The 24,432-nt window shown below is 43.9% G+C and overlaps 1 protein-coding gene across 4 annotated transcripts in view; it reads left to right on the top strand.

Moving 5' to 3' along the window:
- MAP4K3 (mitogen-activated protein kinase kinase kinase kinase 3) overlaps nucleotides 1-24,432 on the top strand; it is a 249,756-nt gene that overhangs the window by 41,964 nt on the left and 183,360 nt on the right. For all 4 annotated transcript variants that reach the window (XM_083176045.1, XM_083176044.1, XM_083176047.1 and 1 more), the window contains exon 2: nucleotides 14,676-14,733. In XM_083176045.1, the coding sequence (XP_083032171.1) occupies nucleotides 14,676-14,733 (58 nt within the window). The remainder of the gene's footprint in view (nucleotides 1-14,675; nucleotides 14,734-24,432) is intronic.

The raw sequence follows: 24,432 nt of genomic DNA on the forward strand, positions 1-24,432 counted from the left end.
TCTCTCTCTTTTATCACAATAGCGCTCATTTTTTTTTTCCCTAAAATTGCCTTACTTTACTGAGCAGCTGTGAAAATCTCTCTAGTTTTTAGCGCAGTATACCCCCAATTTTTATGGCCAGAAATACGTTATGCATTCAGGGCTTACTGAACACAGTAATTGCATAGCTATGGGCATTTACCCTGGAACCTGTGCCCTACCCAGGGGGGATTTAGGGATGATGACACCCCTAGTCACAAGAGTAACAGCTTCTCCGCCTTGCTTATTTTTATTTTATTAATTTAATTTCACATTTGATAATAGCTATTTTAAAGGAATATGAGCATATATTTAATTATGTATACATATATTTGCTAAGTAGGACAACTTATAGAGACCTTTAGCAGTATTCAATGCTCCAGCGAGCACGGCACAGCATTCTCTGTTTTTCATTCGCTGTGCATTCTCATTTTTTTCTGGCGGCGAGCATTGACCAATGCGGCATGTGAGGAGTTAATGTCTCCATTTGAAGGCAATGTTCAAATATTGCAGAGATATGCAGAAAAACGCAAATTAGCCTTAAAAAACTATTCCAAAGCATCTAAATCTGTGTGAAAAGCTGTGTATCTTCTCAAAGTCCAAAACAAGGAGTGAGGAAGAAGCGGTGCATCATAGGTAATAACTGAGGTAAATCATGGGTAGAATAATCAGTGAGAGAAAAATTGCATCATGGGGGAAAGAATTACCACAAAAAAAATTTAAATATATTAATGTGGCACTTCTAAAGTAAAGTAAAAAAAATATATATAAATCCGTCAAATAATGAAAAAAAAAATTACTTGCAGACACCAAAAAGAAAAGAAAATACATTTTGTTTTTCTAACTACGTAAGATCAGTTCACCTTAAAAAAAAATGCAAAAGAGCAAAACTGAGAGGCAAGACAAAAAAAACAACAACAGTGAGCAGCCGTCCTGTCCCCTGTCCCCCTACTATGATACTGCAAGCATATCGGTCAGTAATGTTAGTACCATCATCACAAGTTGCAGTGCTGGAAAGACACAATGTGCTGTTTTGGGATAGCATGTTCGTAATTGAATGCCCTGCACAGATCTAGTTAATGTGTCATACAGCTCTGCTTTAGTGAAAATTGGGGTTAATATCTCTTATAGATTTGGCTACATCTGTCACTCAAAGTGTGTCTGGAGCTGTAACGCTGGGTGGAGCCTCTGACTCACATGACTGACTCACATGACAGAGAACCAGCCCAGTGAGCCCACAGACAGTGCCAGACACCCTCTGCCTCTCCATGTTACACAGCAAAGACACAACTACTCACCAGACACACCAGGTGAGCGCCCCACACCTCCCAACATGACCCTCTCCAGGAGGGACAGAATGCTCTGTTTGTGGACTTCCATCTTAATTTATGATTGTCATCACCTGTTTTAAAAAGGGTAATTGATAAGAAAGGTGTTTAAGCACAGGTGATGGTAATCCATAAATTAAGAAGAAAGTCCATAAACAGAGCAATGTGTCATGTTGGGAGGTATGCACCTCCCTCTCCCCCCCCCCCCCCCATTCACGGCATCCCCACGATTAAATGGCACATGCAAAACACTGACATGACTATGGTCGACAATGAAAAAGGTTGACAAGATTTATTTTTCACTTTTTCAATGTTTTCATATTCATTCTCATGTGTCGACATGGACACCAATGAAGTGCCACACTTAATGTCAACATTAACATGTGTTGACCTTCCTGTGTTGATTTTTTCTTGTGGCGATTTGCAGCACCCCCCGCGACCCCCCCTCCCGCAATTAGCAGCACACCCTCCGCAATTCGCGGCACCCCCGGTGACTCCCGCAATTCGTGGCCCCACCCCGTGACACCCCCCCCTCCTGCGATTCGCGGCACCCCGCGACCCCCCCTCCCACGATTCGCGCCAACCCCCTGGGCCCCCCCTCCCGCGGTTCACGGTGCCCCCCACGACCCCCCCTACCGCGATTCCCCACCCCTGACCCCCCTCCTGTCATTGCGGCAACCCCCCACCCCCGCGACCCACCCTCCCGCGATTCACTGCAACCCCCCGCGCCCCCCCCCTCCCACGATTCGCGGCATCCACACCCCCCCCCTCCCGCAATTCACGGCTTCCACCCACGACCCCTCCTCCCATGATTCGCGGACACCCCTCACCTCCTCCCTCCCCCCCCACCCCCGCGCGCGATTCACGGCAACCCCAGGATTAAATGGCACATGCAAAACACTGGCACGGCTATGGTCGACAATGAAAAAGGTTGACATGAGTTTTTGAAGATTTATTTCTCTTTTTTTTTATGTTTTCATATTCATTCTCATGTGTCGACATGGACACCAATGAGGTGTCACACTTATGTCAACATTTACATGTGTTGACCTTTCTATGTTGATTTTTTCTTGTGGCAATTTTTTTCCAGTGACAACTGTGTGCACGTCAACCTACACATCATCAACCAATTCTTTGTATAATATATAACACCTGTTCTGTTATACTGTAGGTGTTTTAAGTCAGATCTTTTACTGCTACTATTACTGTTTATGTAAATGCATTCTGAATGACAGCAACATCCTCCCATCCTTCTACAAGAATATAGGTACTCTTTACTTAGATGGGCGCCCGCGATTGAAATCGCGGGCGTCGGGGGTAAAAATCGCGGGCGTCGGGGGTAAAAATCGCGGGCATCGCGGGTAAATCGGGATGCCCGTGATGCCCGCGATGACCGCGATTTTCCCATAGGGAACAATGTTAAAAAGGCTGATTGACCGCGATTTTACTGTTAAATGCCTCAATGGACCCGATTTGGCCATAGGAATCAATGTTAAATGGGCCACAGAGCCCAAATAGGCACAATTAACCCTTAAATGTCCCCCCCAATTTTTAACGCCACCCCACGATCCACGCCAACCCGAAGCGTGGCGAGCGCAGCGAGCCCGCGAGGGGCGGCGGTACGCGTCCTCCGACCTTTTCATGCCCTACTATCCACTAGGGCGTGGAGTGAGAATAGAATAGTGTGGCGAGCGCAGCGAGCCACCGAGCCCGAAGCGTGGCGAGGGGACGCGGATACCTTCACAGGTAGACGCGTCCCCTCGCGGGCTTCACAGGTGTCCGCGTCGCCACGGACACCTGTGAAGCCCGCGAGGGGACGCGTATAACTGTGAAGGTATCCGCGTCCCCTCGCGGGGCTCGCTGCGCTCGCCACGCTTCGGGCTCGGTGGCTCGCTGCGCTCGCCACACTATTCTATTCTCACTCCACGCCCTAGTGGATAGTAGGGCATGAAAAGGTCGAAGGACGCGTACCGCCGCCCCTCGCGGGCTCGCTGCGCTCGCCACGCTTCGGGTTGGCGTGGATCGTGGGGTGGCGTTAAAAATTGGGGGGGACATTTAAGGGCTAATTGTGCTTAATTGGGCTCTGTGGCCCATTTAACATTGATTCCTATGGCCAAATCGGGTCCATTGAGGCATTTAACAGTAAAATCGTGTCCATCGTGCCTTTTAACATTGATTCCTATGGCAAATCGGGAGCATCGCGTCGCGGCCATCGCGGGTACATTTATGGCCGGCCGCGACGCGACCGACACGATTTCCATGTTTAACATGGGTTTCAATGGGAAATCGCGGTCATCGCGTCGGTCGCGTCGCGGGCAGACATAAATGTACCCGCGATGGCCGCGACGGGCGCCCATCTAAGTAAAGAGTACCAGAATATATAACCAACTAGGTGATTCATCGCGCCCCTTGCCCCCCCCCCCTCCCGCAATTCACGGACCCCCCGCGCACCCCCCCTCCTGCGATTCGCAACCCCCCCTCGCGCAGTTCACGCCCCCTCCCACGCTTTGCGGACCCCCGCCCTCTCCCGCGATTCGCCGACACCTGCGCCCCCCCCCTCCCTTGATTCACGGCACCCCCCGCGCCCCTCCCGCAATTCACGGCACCCCTAAGCCCCTCTTTAGTCCCCCGTATACTCACACACCCCTATCACTACCCAGCTTCCTGCTCTCCTGAACTGTAACTTCCACCACTGGGGAGTCACTGACGCTGTTTTGCCCACATGCCCCTATCATGCCTCATAGCCCAGCCTCCTGCTCTCATGCACCCTAACTCCCACCCAGTAGGAGGAGACACTGACTAAGGGCCACCATCCTGTACTGCCACGCTGGACCCTCACCCACTGGCAGAAGCTGCACAGTATCTCCCACCCTCCTCTTTAGTCCCCCTTATGTCCACACACCCCTATCACTACCCAGCCTCCTGTTTTCCTGTGTCGTGACCTCCGCCAGTGGGGAGCCGCTGACTCAGAAACACCCTACTATACTATTGCACACACACCTAAACAACATGCACACACAGCCCCCCCCCCACACCCACAAATGGCACTGTACCATCCACACTTTTAATGTACATTTTACTCTGTAACCGCTTTTTAATTAAACAAAACACTACACCCCCCCTTCCACATCATATGCTCTCTATTTAACACATTTCACCTATAACTCAAGTTGCAATACAGGCATCTTACATACAATTCTAACCATATTTCTCACAATACAAACGTTCACAAATTAAGGGGGCGCAGCCCCTTACGCCGGTGTGAAGAGCGCCCGTAGGGCGCGATGAATCACCTAGTAATTTGTATAAATCTGAACTCAGCTGGCCAGTGACTAGTTTGCTGCATGTGTGTAGTGTTAATTCTAGTACCGATCATTTTACAAAACCCGTGCAGTTCTTCTTCCCTACCTGGAGAGTTGCTCTCTGCTGTGGTGTTTCTAGCACAGTGTGGTCTGTATTTCTGCACCGATATGCAGACCAGACCTGAGCTAGAAACACCACAGACGACCGCAACACCCCAGGCAGGGAAGATGAAAGATGCAGATTTTGAAAAATGCATGGTGGTAGAATCAACACTATGAGGGGTATTCAGTCTGGGATTCTGACTGTTGGAATCCCAGGTTGTTTTCGATTCTTGACTGCAACTCGACAGTCGGAATTCAATGTTCCAGCTGCCGAGTGTCAATTGATAAAAAACTGCAGTGATTTCGACAATACCCACCTGTCGGAACTGTATTGTCAGAATCTGCTTTCAATGCTGTCAGACACGGCAGCATTGAATAGACGAGGGCCACTATTTCCACTGGCGTAAATAAGGGCCGGGATTAAATACCCCGCTACGTATTACGGCTAAATAGTACCAGTCACAGATCTTTCCTGTTTCTGTAAATTACCTTACTATCACTAAGTTAATGATGGCACAGAGTGGTAAAATGATGTAATGCTATGTTTGCATTCTGTTGTCTCTTGTGTGAATATGACTGAATATATGCTGAGGCTGTAAATGTTTAGCCCATGGATTATCACAGTTAGATGACCTTATGCTACAGTTGCACAATGTCACATACTTATATTGGTAAGTTACTAGTGGAGCAGCCATGTTCTCCTGCAGGCTCACAGTATCTGGCGGAGACCATTGCTCTGTTGGAAGCAGTATTTCCTGGCCTCACAAGCTGCCAAAAACCATCCAGACTGAGTAAGCCTCAGCTTCTACAGCCTGGTCAAGCCAATGGTCGCGATGGTGACTTGAATCAGAAATGCAGGACAGGAAGTGTCTATTTATAAGCTATGTTGGTGGATAGAATTGTAGTGCCGCTTGTGAGCAGCTGTGCAATTCCATCCATCACTGAATCAGACCCAATGCTGTCGCCAGTGCTGGGATTCCATGCTGCACACTTAACGCTGCATCAATTTTATCAAAAAATCTTAAAGTGTAAGAGAGAGACTGTATGTCAATTTAGTTTGCCAGTAATAAAATGATTAGTTTGTCTAGCCCTAACCTTCCCTCCCTGCAGCCTAACCCTAAGTCCCTCATCCCGGCATCACGGAAGCTAGACCCACTTACTTGCCGATTTGGGATGCTGGCTGTTGGGATGCTGGCGTTGGCAGAGGTTCTGGTACTGGTGTTCTGAGGGCAGTTGGGATGCTAGCATTGGTATATTGAATGCTGACGTCCTTACCACCGGGATGTTAACCGCATCCCCTTTCATTGTTTTGGAGGCTCAATAATTAATGTACAGTAGTACCAAGAGATGTGATTTGTAAGTACACTGTAGCAAATAAGTTGATAACACTATGTTAGCATACCTCCCAACAGTCCCGATTTTAGCGGGACAGTCCCGATTATCAGGGCCTGTCCCACCCGCGGGCGGCAGTGTCCTGCGGTGTGGGGGGGCTGTTGGGAGTCCCCCCCTGTCAGCTGCTAAACAGCGGGGAATAAACGCTGTGCGCATGCGCACAGCGTCTATTCCCGCAGCCAGGGGGCTGGGGGCATGGCTAGAGGCTCACAGAGCCTCTGGGTCATGCCCCCATAGCGGCAAAATGGGGGCGTGGCCTCACGGGAGAGCCGCGAGTATAGGCCACGCCCCGAATTAGGCCACACCCCCGAAAAATTTGGCGCACCTACGGCGCGCAGCAGCAACGTCCCGCCTGCTGTGCTCGCAAAGTTGGGAGGTATGTGTTAGTATGGTTTCATAAAGGCTTGACAAATATGATTAGGTTAAATGAAGAAGAAGGTTTCAAGCTGGATTTTGTTACAGGTAGTGTCTTCCATATACAGTATTCTAAAAACCAAAGTTTTCCTGTGCTGGCGCGTGGCTGACCTCATCTGAGGCTTCAACATCAGCTTCTACCTCCCACTTTCCTGGCACCACTACCTTACCTTCACACAGGAAGCAGAGAAGCCAAAGGTGCTGAGCAGCACTGAGTAGTGTGATCACCCCACCGGGAGGATGCTCCTAGGCGCACACTTAGCACTCCTTCTACTTCACAGGCAGCTGTCACATTTGCAGAAGCACTTTGTGCAAGCAGACTGCCAATACATGTCTGAAGCCGGCCTGGACAACCTGCTGTTCTCCAGCTGTTGTGCAACCACAAGTCACAGCATGCCCTGCCGCAGCTTTGCTGTTACTGTGGCCTGGAATGTTGGGATGTGTGGGTTTCCCAACAACTGGAAAGCCAGAGGTTAGTCAGGCACACATACAAGCACACAGTCTGTATATGTAGTTCATGTATTCTTGCAGATGGTGGATTTGGCTAAATTAATAAACGGTCCTATCAACTATGTTCAATTACCATCTGTATAAATGATGTTGTAATTCTCTAAGTGCATTTAATTGTATTCTACAGATTGTGCTGAATGCAATCTAGTTTGCACTTGAAGAGTGGAGGAGGTGAAATCCTTGAGCTTTGCTACTCTAGGGAATAAATATACTTAATTCCTTGAATTAATGAAAAGATGGAAGCTGATGTCTGCCCGGTATTTTTAATAAAGTTTATAAATCCAAATGCATGGCCTACAATTTTGAATCAATGAGTTTGTAACCCATTGGGAAAGCTGTGTAAACTGCGGCTTGCGTTCTTTGATTTTTAGAGTGACATGGATTGCAAGGGTGCCATAATGCAAGCTGGTGTATCTGTGTGTATATCTTCTACTCTGAGTGTATGCTTCATGGACATAGGCTTTATATATGTGGATTTTTGGATCTATATTGATCATGTAGCATAAGACAGCCAATGTATCATCAGGTGTATAAAGGTGCTACCTATCCAGGATTATCCTCTTTTGCATGATACGGTTATGTAATTTCTTTTAATAGGAGGTTATTTTCAGCTTGGCTAATGAATACTAATGTTAGATTATAGGTGTCTGACTGCATCACTCATCCATAATAGTAATACAGTTTCATACACAATAATTCAATTCAAAATCCATTGGGCAACTAGCCAATTTGACAATTCACAGTGTCAGCTGGTAAATAATATATAGGTCTTTCCTGGATCGGTTCTCACTATCGTAATGTTATCCACAGCCAGAAGATCTTTAAAGTGGAACCCATGTTACATTATGCAAACATGAGGCTGAGACCCATCCCCCGACCTGCAGATCAAACCTATCTGTGTAAGCCAGGGTCAGGTCTAACAGGTAGAGCAGCTGCATGGTGTCAAGATCCTTTTAAAGTGCTCAGTGTCCCCTGTCAATAGGTGAAATAATAGATTGTTTTGAGCAAGCTGCCAGGAATTGAAAGAATACATAAGTTCTTTGAGTGTTTCTAGTATTCTTGTGCTTTAGGCATTGTTCATCTGAGGTGTGTGAAATATATTTGTTGCTACAGTTGCCCAGTGACTAATGTGCTTCTTGGATACATAAATACTGGTGGAGATCTAAATGCTTACCAATGGGAAACCTATCATTCCCTTAACACCTGCGGGGGTGCTTTGATGATGATGATGATGATGATGGAGAATGACTAAAAAATTTTTGCATGTTTATTATAAGCTGCAAATTCAATTACCATGTAAGGTTAACTTATCAGTTTAATAGATGTACTCTTTAGAGTTACACACCATGGTGATGGCTCAGGAATGAGATTTTTTAACCAAATATAACAGCTTGGGCAATATCCCCATTTTCAAAGCTGCAATCCGACCTAGACATGAGATATTTAACATCAGTGAGTCAGAAGCCATTCGCATCAACTTGTGCAAAAACGGGACATAATAATAATATTGGGGGTAATGTGAATACCCAACCCAAGAACTGGAGACTTCCAACCTGCCAGGAATACGGATTTTCACTCCGTAACACTTGAAGAAGCTCTGGGTGAACATTAATAGGAAGGGAAAAGCAATACTGAACATCATCTGCAAACAAATAGATTTTATTAATTTTGCCAGCACTTATCGGTCCTGTAATAGAATCCGTTATCCTAATAGCCTCGGACAAAGGCTCAAAAGCTAGTGCAAACACCAAAGGGCATAGGGGGCATTCCAGGCAAATACCGTTAGTGATGTCAAAAGAAAAAGAAAGCAGACCACTTACAAACACCTTGGCAGATGGAACCAAATATGGATGTTTGGGCCAAGCCTGAAAATCCATATCTACTCCCAACCACACAAAGATAGTCCCAGTGTAATCAAAAGGCTTTCCTGCATACAGGGACAGCAGCAACACAGGGTCCCCGGACCCAGAGAAGGTCTCCACCTGGTCAACAACTCTCCTAGTGTTGTCAGGAGGCGGTCTACCTGGGTTGAAACCTACCTGGTCCTGATTCATTAGAGAAGGAAGTAAAGGATTAAGGAGCAGATTTATGAAGCTCGGTGAAGTGATAAAGTGTCTGGTTTTTATCACCGGCCAATCGGCTCCTAACTGTGAAGTTATAGACTTGGTTTGAAAAATCCCCCTCCCTTGCAGCACCTGGGGGTATTACTAGTTTGATTGAGCAGCTCTCACATTGTTGGTTTGAAAAATGACAGGTAGGAGCTGATTGGCCGGTGAAAAAAACCAGACACTTTATCACTTCACGAAGCTTAATAAATATACCCCTCAGCCTATTAGCAATCAGCTAGGGATAAAGTCTAGTCATAACAGTAGGTTTTTTTTTACTGGAAAGACTACAATCCTAGCCTTCAAGCTGCCCATATTTATGTACCCTTACAACATTTGCTGTGACAACTAATATATTTGTCCTAGCGTCTGATGCACATTTACTTTTATTTTTGCTTCCAACATCCCCCATCATGCCAGATGTATCATGTCAGACCATGATAGTAGGCTTTTCATTGCATGGGTCTCACAGTCTTTATAGATCAGTCCTTAAGGCCTGCTAACAGTTAAGGTTAGTCATACTTGAGCACAGGTGACTTAACTAGTACCTGTTCTTTTTATTTAAACATCTGTGCTCAAGCATGTCATTCAGCATAGCCTTAAAATCTAGGCTGTTATTGTGACTTGAGGAACAAGGTTGAAAAGCACTGGTATAGAAGTATGTCTGCAGTAGCATCACTATCGGCCTGCGATTTAATATCCAGTTTGCTGGATATTAATCAGTCAGGGCCAGTGTTCTCACGGGCGAACACTACGTGTGTAGACCCTTGAACAGAACAGTTACTACATCGCCAATGTCATGGAGGTGCACACTAGTATAATACAGATGTGTCCTCGTACATCATTGCCACAGCCCAGGCAAACAGTCCCTCTTGGCGTGTCAGGTCCCGTGAGACTCTGATAGCATCGGGTGTCTTATCTGTATTGCAGAAAAATCAATTTTTTTGTTTCAGCACTATGCAACTAGGATGCACCAATGGACTGTGCTGATTCATTTAATATGACACTTGTATATGTGTGTGCGATGGAGTCTCTATCTGTATACGAAGTCCTGCAATGTAGCAGCTGTAGCTGTTTCTATTGTGACTCGGCACAGTCTCCTGCGTTGTGACTAAAGGTGAATCAGCACAGTCTCCTAAGTTGTGACTACAGGTAACTCAGCACAGTCTCCTGCATTGTAACTAAAGGTAACTCAGCAGTCTCCTGCATTGTAACTAAAGGTAACTCAGCAGTCTCCTGCATTGTAACTAAAGGTAACTCAGCAGTCTCCTGCGTTGTAACTAAAGGTAACTCCGCAGTCTCCTGCGTTGTGACTCTGGCAGGTATTCAATGCTGTGGGCGAGTGCTGACAGCGAGCAGAGCTTCCTGCTCGCTGTCACCACTCACCCTGACAGTATTCAACGCAGCCCCCTCATACGCCAATTCCCCCTCGCTTCATTTTTTTGAGCGAGGGGGAATTGGCGTATGCGGCTCCTGAACCAGCGAGACTCGCGGCTAAATACAGCGAGTTTCCTGCACTAGCCGAGGGTCTCGCTGTTTTGGGGAATTCTCGCCATCCTGTGACGGCGAGGATTTCCCCAGAACATTGAATAGAGCGAGCGGCCGGCGCGGGGGTTAAACAGCGAGGATCGCTGGTTTTCTACAATCCTCGCTGTTTAACCCCCTCGCCGGCCGCTCGCTGTGGCATTGAATACACCCCTTAAGGTGAATCAGCACAGTCTCCTGGGTTGTGACTAAAGGTAACTCAGCAGACTAAAGGTGAATCAGCACAGTCTGTGACTAAAGGTGAATCAGCACAGTCTCCTGTGTTGTGACTAAAGGTGAATCAGCACAGTCTCCTGCGTTGTGACTAAAGGTGAATCAGCACAGTCTCCTGCGTTGTGACTAAAGGTGAATCAGCACAGTTTCCTGCGTTGTGAGTGTGACTAAAGGTGAATCAGCACAGTCTCCTGCGTTGTGAGTGACTAAAGGTAACTCAGCACAGTCTCCTGCGTTGTGACTAAAGGTGAATCTTGGCCTTTGAGCATGCTGGTAAACTGAATCTTATCAAGGATTCCATCACATGTTATGTACTGAAACAATCAAATGGAGTAACGTGCATCATACAAATAATTTCTGCAGTTAATTAACTGAAATGAAGGCTCATTCTGTGTATAAATAGACTCTGGCTTGTTAGAGATTGAACGCCTTAGTATGACATTAACAGAACAGACAGTTTTGTCATACCATATCAAGTAAGGTCAGCTAAGATGCTTAGCGCATTACATTCGTTTCACTGCACAGTGTTTACTTACAGGCAAAAGGAAAAATGTACAGGTTGGGACAGGACTGGCAATACAATACATGGCTTAGGAGTTTCACTTATATTATGACATAATAAATGAATATTTTTAAGTGATCATTGGGCGATGTCCTTGAAAACTTCTTATTATGTAATTGAATTCAAAGATTTGTGCCAACTCTTTTCAGGGCCAGACATAAGGAAGCTGGCTACTCCTTATGTGGCAGATGTACAGATGGAGCAGCTCCCGTTGGAGCTGCTCCTGGAGATACAATCGGCAGCCGCCGCCGCCACCACCAGCCAACGGAAGGGGCGCGCGCACATGAGGTGCTCTCACGCCCCGTTCTGAGTCCTCCCCCCGCCGGTCCCCTGTACATTGCCGCAGCCCCCACCGGCTACCTCCCACTCCCTGCTCGTCTCTCTAAAGCAGAGACAAGCAGGGAAACCGCTGCCTGCCACTGTACTGCGCCATGCTGACAGGGATGTGTGTGCGTGTGAGACTGTGGGTGAGCGGTTGTCTAATACTGTTGGTGTGGATTGTACCCTGACGAAGGGGTTGAGTCCCCGAAAATACTGGTATTTGGTCATGTCCACGTTACCAATCTAAAGTCGTTTCACCACTTTTTCTGTGTTGGAGTGCCTTTCTTTGGAGGGATCTGTTTCTGAATTCTAAGTGCACCCAATCAAGTTGAAATTTATCACTGAGTGCCGGCATATTGTGGGATGTGTGTGTGTGTGTGTGTGTGTGTATATATATATATATATAGAAGAAATGACTGGGCACTCGAGGACTCACATATGCAGGTAAACCAAGACCAATTTAATCCATAGAAGGTCTTACAGGCGTCGTCAACGTTTCGGGGGCCGGACCCCCGTCGTCAGGACCAAGTGTAGACAATGTGAAATTTCATTTCACATTGTCTGCACTTGGTCCTGACGACGGGGGTCCGGCCCCCGAAACGTTGACGACGCCTGTAAGACCTTCTATGGATTAAATTGGTCTTGGTTTACCTGCATATGTGAGTCCTCGAGTGCCCAGTCATTTCTTCTCTATATTCTGTGGGCAGTACCACGCTGCTGCTCTCTGCAAGTTGGCACCGGGGCAAGTTACCGATACCAGCTCACATCAGTCCAGAGTGACGGCCCTTCCGGATTTCTATATATATATATATATATGTATATAAATATAAAATATTCCCTTTCTTAGAAATGTAAGTAGAAAATAGATTAGTGGTAGGTGTAGGTTTAACCAGTGGCCCTATGTAATGGTCTGTCCTTCCCTTTAGGGATTACTCTGCGCGCTCTCTCTCTCTCTCTCTCTCTCTGTGTGATGCAAGGATCACACATGTTTATGTACATCTTATTTTCATCCACTGATTAATGGTAATAATTGATGTAGTCTCATTATTGATTTATGCATTTGTGCCTTGCAAGTCTTGCAAATGTTTGTTCTGTAGAGACAGTTTTCTAAAACACATTTTCCAAGCATTGGATTAATATTCAACACTAGTTACCAACCCATCAAAATGACGGGGAAACATAACGGTAATGTCAATTATTACACTGCTGGGCTCCATCTAGTGGCCACTGGCATGTAAAACACTAGAATGTCTCCCATAGAGGTGAGGAGCAGCGTTAGCCGTTTATTGTATAAGATTTATTGTTACGGAATGAAAACATACTAACTTTACAGCAAAATATAATTCCCCAGTGTTTGATCAATATTGGACTGATATTCTAAAGGTGGTATGGATCGTTGGGTCCACCACCGAAGGTCAACACCTGAAACAGGTCAACATGGCTAAGGTTGACAGGATTGGAAGGTCAACACAAGCATTAGCTCGACAATGGGTAGGTCAACATGAATTTGGACACCGTAAAAGGTGATGACCTTGATAAAGCTTAACAGCGAAACGCGTCGGTGGAAGAGACTAAAGACACCCACATTCAGCCTGCCTACTCAATTTGAACCCTGCAACCGGACCAGCCTCTGAAATTTATCCCATAGCCTGCAACTTTGGGGTACTGCCCCCCGCCACCAGGTAGAGCACCAACAACATCCGGCGCTCCCTGGCCTTCAGCAATACTACTCCAGGTAGAGCACCCACCAACATAAAGTGCTCCCTGGACTGGAGATTTCACCTCTCCCAAAATGGCTACTAATACTGGGACTTAAACACAGAGGCAACCTAGGAACGGACTCAGGACTGTACGGCACAACTGTGGGTGACTGTACAGACTCTCACATAACGCATTGTGGTATCGATGTTTTTTACTGGATATATGATCCTTCTATTTTATTACATTTATTATTATTATTATTATTATTAAATACTTACTTTTACCAATACCTGTTGCATTTTTTTAGGTAAGCGCGGTTTCACCCTTTTTCTTTTCTTGCTATCCCTATGTCAACCTATCCCCATGTCCCTAGTGGATGGTAGGGCATGAAATACCGCCTGTCGGCTCAAAAAACAGTGAAAAACCCATGTCGACCTAACTAATGTCAAACTAATGCTTGGGTCGACCTTCCAACATTGTTGACCGTAGACATGCCAACCTAATATGGGTTGCCCTAATGACCATATACTATTCTAAAGCTGGTTTGCAAAACGTTCTTGGGTAGATGTATGAAGCAGGGATAAGGAGGAGAAGTGATAAAGTGCCTGGTACTTTATAACTGGCCAATCAGCTGTTAAGTTACAGGCTGGGTTTTAAAAGGGGCAGTTGGGAGCTGATTGGCCGGTGATAAAGTACCAGGCACTTTATCACTTCTACTCCCTGATCACTGCTCCATACATCTACCCCTATATGTGAAAGAGATGCTCAGACACAGAGCTTTGATACCCCTTGATAAATGATTGAAATCGGAATGTCTTCATTTTTCATTGCGCAATATCTGTTGATAGAAAAATGTGCTGTGTAATGATGTTTTACATAATCTTCTCACAGTTTGAATCATTCGGATTGGGAAACAACAGCATATTGTACACAGAATAATATTGGTTGTATAATGTATCCTACCATTAAATTGGATTCAAACAAGAAACAATTCATCAAACAAATGTGAAGGCCTGTGCGCTGCTGCCAAGCATTGCTGAGATCGCAGCTGATACTCATACATTACACATTTTCATGGTCACCTTCTCTTTGCAGAATGACTTTTTTGTTTGCATGGTTTCATATAGACCTTCAAAATTTTGTTTGCTTTTGTGTTTTGCAGGCTCGCAATGTCAACACTGGAGAACTGGCGGCAATTAAGGTTATTAAACTGGAACCAGGTAAGAAGCTTATAGTGACTTTATATTCATGGGCACAGTGAAGCCTCTGATAGGGGATAGAGGGGTTATGGAAGCTGGGCAATGGTGCATGAAGCGGAAAGGCAGTAAGAAGAATGTGCAGTGAAAAGCGTAAAATCAACTTGGCAAAGATTTTCTTATGAATAATTGTGTGCACACGTTTGTAGTTGGGATTAGTATAGTAGGTCTGAGTAGCTCACTGCTTTAAGAGGTCAGCTGCTATTTTTGACTTTGGTCTACTACCGTGCCAGGTCTTGTAAGCTAGTCCTGTATAGATGATTTCTTTTTAGGGCCGGGGGTATAAATCTGCTTTCTGTGGAGCTCTCTAAACAGGTCGCTCTACATCACCAGTCAACCGATCAGGTTGCTCTACATCACCAGTCATAGTACAGAGCAGGTCACTCTACATCACCAGTTATGGTACAGATTAGGTCGCTCTACATCACCTGTCATAGAACAGAGCTGGTCGCTCTAAATCACCAGTCATAGAACAGAGCAGGTCGCTCTAAATCACCAGTCCTGGTACAGAGCAGGTCGCTCTACATCACAAGTCATGGTACAGAGCAGGTCGCTCTACATCACCAGGCATGGTACAGATCAGGTTGCTCTACATCACCAGTCATAGTACAGAGAAGGTCGCTCTACATCACCAGTCATGGTACAGATCAGGTCGCTCTACATCACCAGTCATAGAACAGATCAGGTCGCTCTACATCACCAGTCATGGTACATATCAGGTTGCTCTACATCACCAGTCATGGTAAAGAGCAGGTCGCTCTACATCACCAGTCATGGTACAGATCAGGTCGCTCTACATCACCAGTCTTAGAACAGAGCAGGTCCCTCTACATCACCAGTCATAGAACAGAGCAGGTCGCTCTACATCACCAGTCATAATACAGAACTGGTCACTACATCATCAGTCATGGTACGGAGCAGTTCGCTCTACATCACCAGTCATGGTACAGAACAGATTGCTTTAAATCACCAGGCATAGTATATTTTCACTTCAGTGATAACAATGTTTGCTCTTATAAACAATACACAATAAGATGTGTGTGTTGCATCCACACAAGTTGTATACTTAATTGTTATTACAGGGAACTGTTGCTTGGTCCTAAAATGCAACATTGCCTGTGCCTGCATAAGGTTGTCCTGTGATACTTACAAACAGCATTGTGTTATCTTGCAGGGTATAATGTGCTTATGCCTACAATACACTGTCATGTAAAATGTCTTTCACACCTACAGACTTGTTACCTGAAACCCGGCACATACAATGGCCATAAAAGGCGAGATATGCCACACAATATTTTCTTTCCTCTATTCTACCAAAAAAGGTGTGATCCAGATCAGTAACCAATCAAGTATTCTCCCACGTGCGTGCTATGGGGCCACACTGACCTTGATACTGGTCCCCATATGCGCTAAAGGTTTCTTTATTTCTCAGGACTGCTTCATCAGGTCTAGAAATCTTGTATAAATACACTGATTTATACGGGATTCCTAGACCTGTTGAAGTAGTTCTGAGAAATAAAGAAACCTTTATATGCATATAGGGACCACTATAAAGGTCAGTGTGGCTCCATAGCACGCACGTGAGAGAATACTTGATATTGGTCACGGCTCTGGGATAGCGCCCTCTGGATGACACCTGTTTTGGTAGAATTGCGTTTTAGGGATTGGTTACCTGGTGTGCATTCTGGGCTCCAGTCTCTGGTGGCGCAGAACATCAAGCTGTGTCCTTTTCTCATATTTTCATCCTCCCCAGGTGAGGAGATATGTCCCTGCTATTCCCCATAGAAGGATAAGGGAAGTAGTCTGTCAGTCGCTCAGCCTGGGGAAGTACATACACTGTCTGATGCAGCTGATTTAGAATTCCTTTAGAATGTAAGCTCTCATGAGCAGGTCCCTCTTCCCTCGTGTTCTTTTCCTTCTTTTACCTAAACCATCTTTGTTGGCACCAAATCCTGGGTGTCCTGCCACGCTGACACTTATTTCAGTGTTATCTGCTGATGCAGCTATTGTTATGTACCCTGTACTTGTCCTCTATTGTATGGTATTCAACTGTAACTCACTGTTTTGCTTATTTGTTTATGTACTTATGTAATTGGGCGCTGCGGATCCCTTGTGGCGCCATATAAATTAATGATATAATAATAATAATTGAGCATCTCACAACTATTGGACCTTTCAGACATGCTGCATTATTAAAATGTCTGAAAAAACGATAATTTGTGGTTGGTCATGCAAGAATACACTGTAATTATTTTGCCCAATAATTATGTTTTGCTTGGCTAGCGTTACATATATGATTCTGCTTCACTCGCAAAAGCAAATTCTCTATCTAAGGGACAAAACCCATGTGCACTGCAGATGGGTCAATTGTAACATGTGCAGAGAAAATTAGGTTTGGGTGGGGTTTGTACTTCAAAATTATATCTGTATTGCAGTGTAAAAATAAAGCAGCCAGTATTTACCTTGCACAGAAACAAAATGACACCCAAATCTAATTCTCTGCACCATTCGCTACCTCTGAACGATATATTTTATATTTATTTTATATTTATATTTATTTATGTGTATGGTGAATTTTGTTAATGATTTGCTCTCCCCACTGTTTGTGCATGCAGCTCAATCTGTCTATATCGTCAGCGACTACATGCCCAGCTGCAAAACCAGTGACATCACTGAACGATATCTGTAACCAATATCATTCAGTGTCTGCATTATGCACCGCTGATGAAGTTATCTATATCGGCAATGCCGCTACTCGGCAAGTGTGTACGGGGCTTGAGTCTATAGCAATCTTTATGCCATCCTGACACAACTATTTGATTTATTATTTTATTTATTTACAGTTTATTATATAGCGTAGTAGTTTCCGTTGCTCTTTACAGGGGAAGAAAATTGGTAGAACACAAGGTTCTATAGCAGCGCTATTGAAGATGTTATGTGGATATTTGGAACCACTGTGTGGTTGTATTTAAAAAAAAATAAAAATATTAAGAGATTGGATGAACTAATACAATATATTTAATATCCTGAAATTTTCAGCATTGATTAAAATACATGTGTTAAAAAAAAACACATGGGTACAAATAACAATGGGTGCACTCTGCATGTTGGACCTATATAGAAAGTCCTGGGATGGGGAACAGTAGAATAGATGGAATACAGTTAATATTATATGAGTATATATACCACTCCATGGTAACAGATGTGGGGAAGTTGAAATTCGGGAGTCCTCCTGCCAGTTGACTAGTTGGGGGTAGGGACCAATATTTTCAATGCTGGATCTCCTGATTGTTATGGAGATGAATGGTCTCCACACTAAATTGAGATGGAGGTGGGGTGGGGAAATTTCTCCTTGTTGTTTATGGAGATGAAACAATGCCCCAATGGGCTTGGAGGGTATGGACTCCTGTATACTGGATCCTCTCTAGTAGAGAGGATTCTTGATAAAGCTGCACACTGGGTAAGCAGCGAAACGCGTTGGAGACCCACCCATATCCCCATTGCTGCCCCTGTTGGACAACACCTTGATTGCCTGTGGATACAGTATACTTTCTTCCTTTATTGGGGAAACGTAACTGGAAAACCTCTAGTGGCCGTGGAAAGCGACAACCAAATCCAAAGGTCATTCTACTAGAGAGGATCCAGTATACAGGAGTCCATACCCTCCAAGCCCATTGGGGCATTGTTTCATCTCTATAAACAACAAGGAGAACCTTCCCCACCCCAACTCCATCTCAATTTAGTGTGGAGACCATTCATCTCCATAACAATCAGGAGATCCAGCATTGAAAATATTGGTCCCTGCCCCCAACTAGTCAACTGGCAGGAGGACTCCCGAATTTCAACTTCTCCACATCTGTTACCATGGAGTGGTAAATATACCCATATAATATTAACTGTATTCCATCTATTCTACTGTTCCCCATCCCAGGACTTTCTATATAGGTCCAACAATCAGTGTGCACCCATTGTTATTTGTACCCATATGTTGTTTTTTTAACACATGTATTTTATTCATTGCTGAAAATTTCAGGTTATTAAATATATTGTAATAGTTCATCCAATCTCTTAATATTTTTTTTTTTTTTTAATTCAACCACACAGTGGTTCCAAATATCCACATAACATCTTCAATAGTGCTGCTATAGAACCTTGTGTTCTACCAATTTTCTTCCCCTGTTTCTCATCGGGTTCGACTAGCCCGTCAGTGCAGCTGCTGTGGTCTACCACTCATATTGAGCACCCCCAGGTGAACACTTGTACGGTGTACACCTAACCAATAGTTTTTTTCTCCGTTGCACTTTACAACTGATGGCAACACTGAAAGACCAAACTGGGTAAAACAGACAGACATATAGGTTGGAGGGCCCTGCTGCAAGCTTACAATCTATAGGGAAATAGGAGGGAAACACAAGGACAGGCACCAGTAATAGCATAGCAGTCCCACCAAATTGCAAGTCCAGAATAGAAGCTATATAATACCTCTGAGGGTTATACGGGTGGTACCTAAATTTGACAGACATATAGCGCACACATAATCCACAGCGATTTGCAGAGAATATTTGAACATTCACATCAGTCCCTGCCCCAGTATTCCCTACCACATGTACACGCACACACAGACATTCTATGGTTCATTTTGTTAGGAGCCATATAACCTACCAGTATATTTTTTGGATTGTGGGAGGAAACCGGAGTATCCGGAGGAAACACACACAAGCATGGGGAGAATATACAAACTCTGCACAGTTAGAGCCATGGTGGGAATCAAACCCATGACCTCAGCGCTGTGAGGCAGTAATGCTAACCATTACATGTCCTTGTACTCCTAATTGTATTGCTTTAAATTACTTGCTTGTTTGTTTAAATAAAAATGATTTACAGAAGGGAAGAATGTACCAGATGGAGTCAGATATTTATGGATTGTATACCAGATTCCTGCAACGTCTCAATGATCCTTCCTTTGAATGGAATGTGGTTACAGGATATGACCCCAGAAGACTAAATTTCCTCTTACAAATCTAGGCTAAGAAATGCTGCTTTCAGGAATACCATGTACAGTATATTGGTCTTTCTGTTTGTATATAGGTCTCTCATATCTATATGTATTACATATGGAGCTCAGTAAATGTAAATAGCCATAGCATCGCACAGCGCAGAGGAGACAGTGCAGGGAACTGTATGGGAACTCGGTGTGGCTTAATAGCCCCAGTTGTGCCACATTCATTGTATGGAAACGAATGCTTTTTAAGTCTTTCCGTTCCTTATGTACAGTATATGCATTCAGTACTTGAGATATTGTGTAAAACGCATGATCTATTAGTAGAATGGCATGAAAGGTGTGCACCAGTGTACATAATATGTGGGAGTTGTAAGAATGCAGCTGCTGGATATAGAAAACATCTTCTTCTCATCCTTCCATTGGTTTTCCTTGCCTTTCTCCCTGTAGGTTTCCTACATTTCCCCACAGTAGCTCAGAAAGGGAGGAGAGGTTCTGGCTGTAAAACAGTGCACCGAGCCATTGGCAGGACACACAGCTATTATCCAAGTGTCCGTAGCATGAGGTTTTTTTTTTTAAATCTTGTAATAAAAGTTGTGTGTGTATATAATTAATGTTTAAATGTAGATTAAAGGTTCAGATTTAGCATCAGTCTTAATGTTGACAGTTTTATTAGTGGTTTCTATAGGACAGCTTTACTAGTAAATACTGTCGCTTTCCTTTCCCATGCTACTGTAAATAGTAATTAGGGCTTCTACATATAGATAGGGATGGGTGGACAAAGCACATTGAAATAGCATAAATAGCTATATTCAATTGTTTGAACCTGTCCCTACACCTGTGCTCGTCTGTCTTATCCAATTGTTTCTGCCAACTGATATTCCACGCTAACAGCCCACCCAAAATTTCCCCCCTGATGTTTCAACAGTACTGTTTGGGATTTTGATTTGCCTCAGGTGAAAAAGAAACCCTGATAATTTGCAGTTCGCACTGGCTAATTGGATAGCCCTAGGCAAAACAATTTAGGGGGTAATTGGATAGTACAAAATGTTTAAAATGAAACTATTTGTATATATTTTAGTTGAAATCATATTGCCCATCGTGGTCTTCAGTTTATTTAGGTTATTGTTTCCATGTCCTCCAGGTTTTATCCTGTGCATGCTTTTAAAAAAAAAAAAAATTCTACTGTACTTTATTTTATTTATTAAGTTATTTATATAGCGCACACATATTCTGCTTTACAGAGAAAGATTGAACATTCACATCCTTTCCTGCCCCAGTGGAGCTTACCACATGTACATACAGACACAGACATTCTAGGGTTAATTTGTTGGGAGCCAATTTGCCTACCAATATATTTTTGGCTTGTGGAAGGGAACCGGAGTACCCGGAGGAAACTCAAGCAAGGGGATGCGGTCAATTTACCTACAATCAAAATCCCGAAGGTCAAAATACAGACAACCATTGACCAACAAGGTCAAAATACCGACTTGTACATACTTTACCATCCCAGTGGAGGCACCGTGCCCAAAGCACGGGGTTCATGTCGACCTGTGTCAACATACAGACCCCCAAAAATATGAAAAACATGTTAAAAAATGTAGGTATTTTGACTGTCGGTATTTTGACCGTCGGGATTTTGATTGTAGGTAAATCATACCGAACCCCAAGCAAGCACGGAGAGAATATACAAACTGTACAGTTATGGCCATGGTGGAAATTGAACCCATGACCTCAGTGCTGTGAGGCGGTAATGCTAACCATTGCACCGTCCGCGCTGCCATTTATCAAAATGTAAGCAAATGTGAAGGTGGGCTCTATGCAAAGTGGTTGTCCTCATTTTCCATTATTATTTTAATTGTCCGTATTTTGCATTATGAATGAATGACAATAAAAATTTTAAAACAAGAAAGATCACTTATACTGAGCTCAGTACATTATGGTAAACTGCTTTAGTAACATTACCACTGAGCCTGGCGGTCCCATTTCTAGCTTACTCACACACACATAATAATATGGCCAGATTCAAGGATGGAAGCACATGCTTTCTCAGCTGCCATCCCCTGCACAGCAACTGTGCGATGATATGCAAATGATGCCATGTGAAATGTTGATGGCTCGATTGGCTGGCTAAAACATCCGTGTCCCGTGTGAGCAGCAATGAGCTAGGTCCTGTCGGTGGTCTGAAATAAGGAAGTATAGCTTAAGCAATGGCTCCAACCTGTGTTCACTATCCCAGGTCAGACACAGGTCTGAGTCGGGGTTTCAGTGTGATAGAGGTATTAGCAGAAGTGTAGTTTTATGTACTGTATGTCTCCAAAATGACTAAGTGTAGACAGTACTATCCCAGATACACTTTGAGGTCCAATGGCTTGCAATACTTCCATTAACATAGCTCATGCAGATCCGTTGAATTTATGTATTATAGCAAGGTAAATGCATTGGAACTCCCACTCTACTGGAAAAGATTGCTAGAATATTTATTCAGCTTTCCCTCCTTGCCGCAGCGGTTTGGTTTCCAGCAGGGGTGTTCCCTGCTAACAGCAGCTGACATGGGTGCTCGTCCAGTGGGGAAGAGAAATGATCACAGCCCCTACATTCAAGAGTTGTCCATTCTCTACGGCCCCTTAGGTGATTGCTATTCAAATATATCACCAAACATTCTAAAGTGTTAGTGAGATAATGTCATTTTAAAATGTAAATAAATGTAGATCTCCCATTTGTAGAATTGTAGATGATAGTCGCCACAACGATCGTGGTAATCCTGTGAGGGAACATTGCTAAATAATTATACAACAATGTGGGGAACATGATGAATAAAAAGGGAAATGTTAGCAACATAGCGACATGACCCATCTTTAAGTCCTACAAGGGGAATAAATCATACAGATGGATCAGATCCAGAAATATATCTAGAACTTACAGTATTACAGGATTTCCTGTTCTTCAGCTAAGATGTTTTACAGCTGATGTTCTAGTTTCTGCTCAGTGCTCACCACAGTACTGCGTGTAAGGAACCATCTACTCCAGACATGTCTCATAGCAGATTGGACACTGAGCAGGATTGGGGTGGGTCTTTACGGGGGTAAAATCTTACATTTTAATTTTAAACCTAATATAATAGGTGAGTCTAGAAGCAATAGAGGAGGATATTAGGTGTAAGTAGCACTGATGTGATGCTATAACCCATATGAGGATTTTATCATGCTAAAACAGTGTCTAGACTCATAAAATGAATTGTCTACTGCAGCCAAGTTAAGAGACCACAGACATAAGAAAGCAGTGCCCGTGGGCGATCAAGAAGAAAAAATAAAGAGATTGCAGATCACTGCTTTCCCCTCATTAGGATCCTAGCAATAACTATAATATCTGACACAATTTAGCCATGGTTTCCATGGAAACAATGGACTGTCTTGTTACCATACTTGCATCATTTGCAGAGCATGTTTGTCCGCATGTGGATACTTGCACACAGGCTTTTTATTATGAATATAAGGGGACCGTCTTGCTGTTTGCTTGTGTGGTTTGGAGACTTGCCATAGAACCTCTAGCCTTGCAATGAATAACTTACTAATCCTTCCTGAATGCAGGAATGTTTTATCTTCTGAAATGTGTATACTGTATGTTTATATACTAACATATTGGGCCTGAAATTTAGCAATTTCAGGGCACTCTCCCCTCCTCCCTACAATGGTCCCGGCATTGATTGCAGTGGGAGCTGTTGGTGGGGAGGAGGGGGAGTGGCACCTTGACTCCCACTGCACATAAATGATTAGAGAGAGACCGTGCGTGATTATTAAATAGTATTGTGTCTGTCTCATTCAGCAAATCAGTTGTTTAAGGCACTCGTAGCTCCAATTGACAGAGCTATTCAATTGTATATCTTCCAGCCCTGTGTTGGTTCCGACACCCAAAATGCATGAGATTATATGCCATTTCTGCTGCAGTTAAGGAATGCCCATTACTAGCACCCTGCCCCAAAGCTTTTCTTTAAGTGGATTTCTGCTTTCACCTCAGGGGGTGCAAACAGATATTCGCTAAGAGTGCAGCCTTGTGACTGGGTGCCTTAAACAATTGAATAGGTCCTGGTCACTTTAGACCATTGCTACGGGCACCTTAAACATTTGAATCACCCCCAGTGTGAATATGAACATGTAAATATGTTAAATTTGCTCTATAGACACAATCACTGAAAAAAACTTAGTAAAATAGTATTAAAAAAAAATAGAAATAATGTGGCATAATAATAACCAGTATTTTATTTATATACTGACCTTTCTCCAATAGGACTCAATATGCATACAATTAGAATATTTGTATATTCTGGTGTGCTTGATGCATAACCAGTTATATTTATATTGGGACATACACACCGTATTCATGTAAATTGTGCTAATTTCTCAAATTTAAATATTGTACGAAACAATACAATTTGTAGACAAGGTAAATGAACAAATTGTTTGTGCTACAAGTATACTAATAAGGTAGTTAGTGTATAATATTACACTTTTATTTGCATCATTGTCTCATACTATAACAGGCATTTTTTGTAGGCTGGGGACACTGCAGTTTTAAATGGTCATGACTCGTATAAGTCCATATAATATAGCCCTGTATGCTTAGTATATGGATGGATACTAAAGCCCCCCATACACTTGTGTATC

The sequence above is a fragment of the Crinia signifera genome, chromosome 3 (genome assembly GCF_055691185.1).
Source record: "Crinia signifera chromosome 3, ASM5569118v1, whole genome shotgun sequence".
In the NCBI taxonomy this organism is placed as follows: Eukaryota; Metazoa; Chordata; class Amphibia; order Anura; family Myobatrachidae; genus Crinia; species Crinia signifera.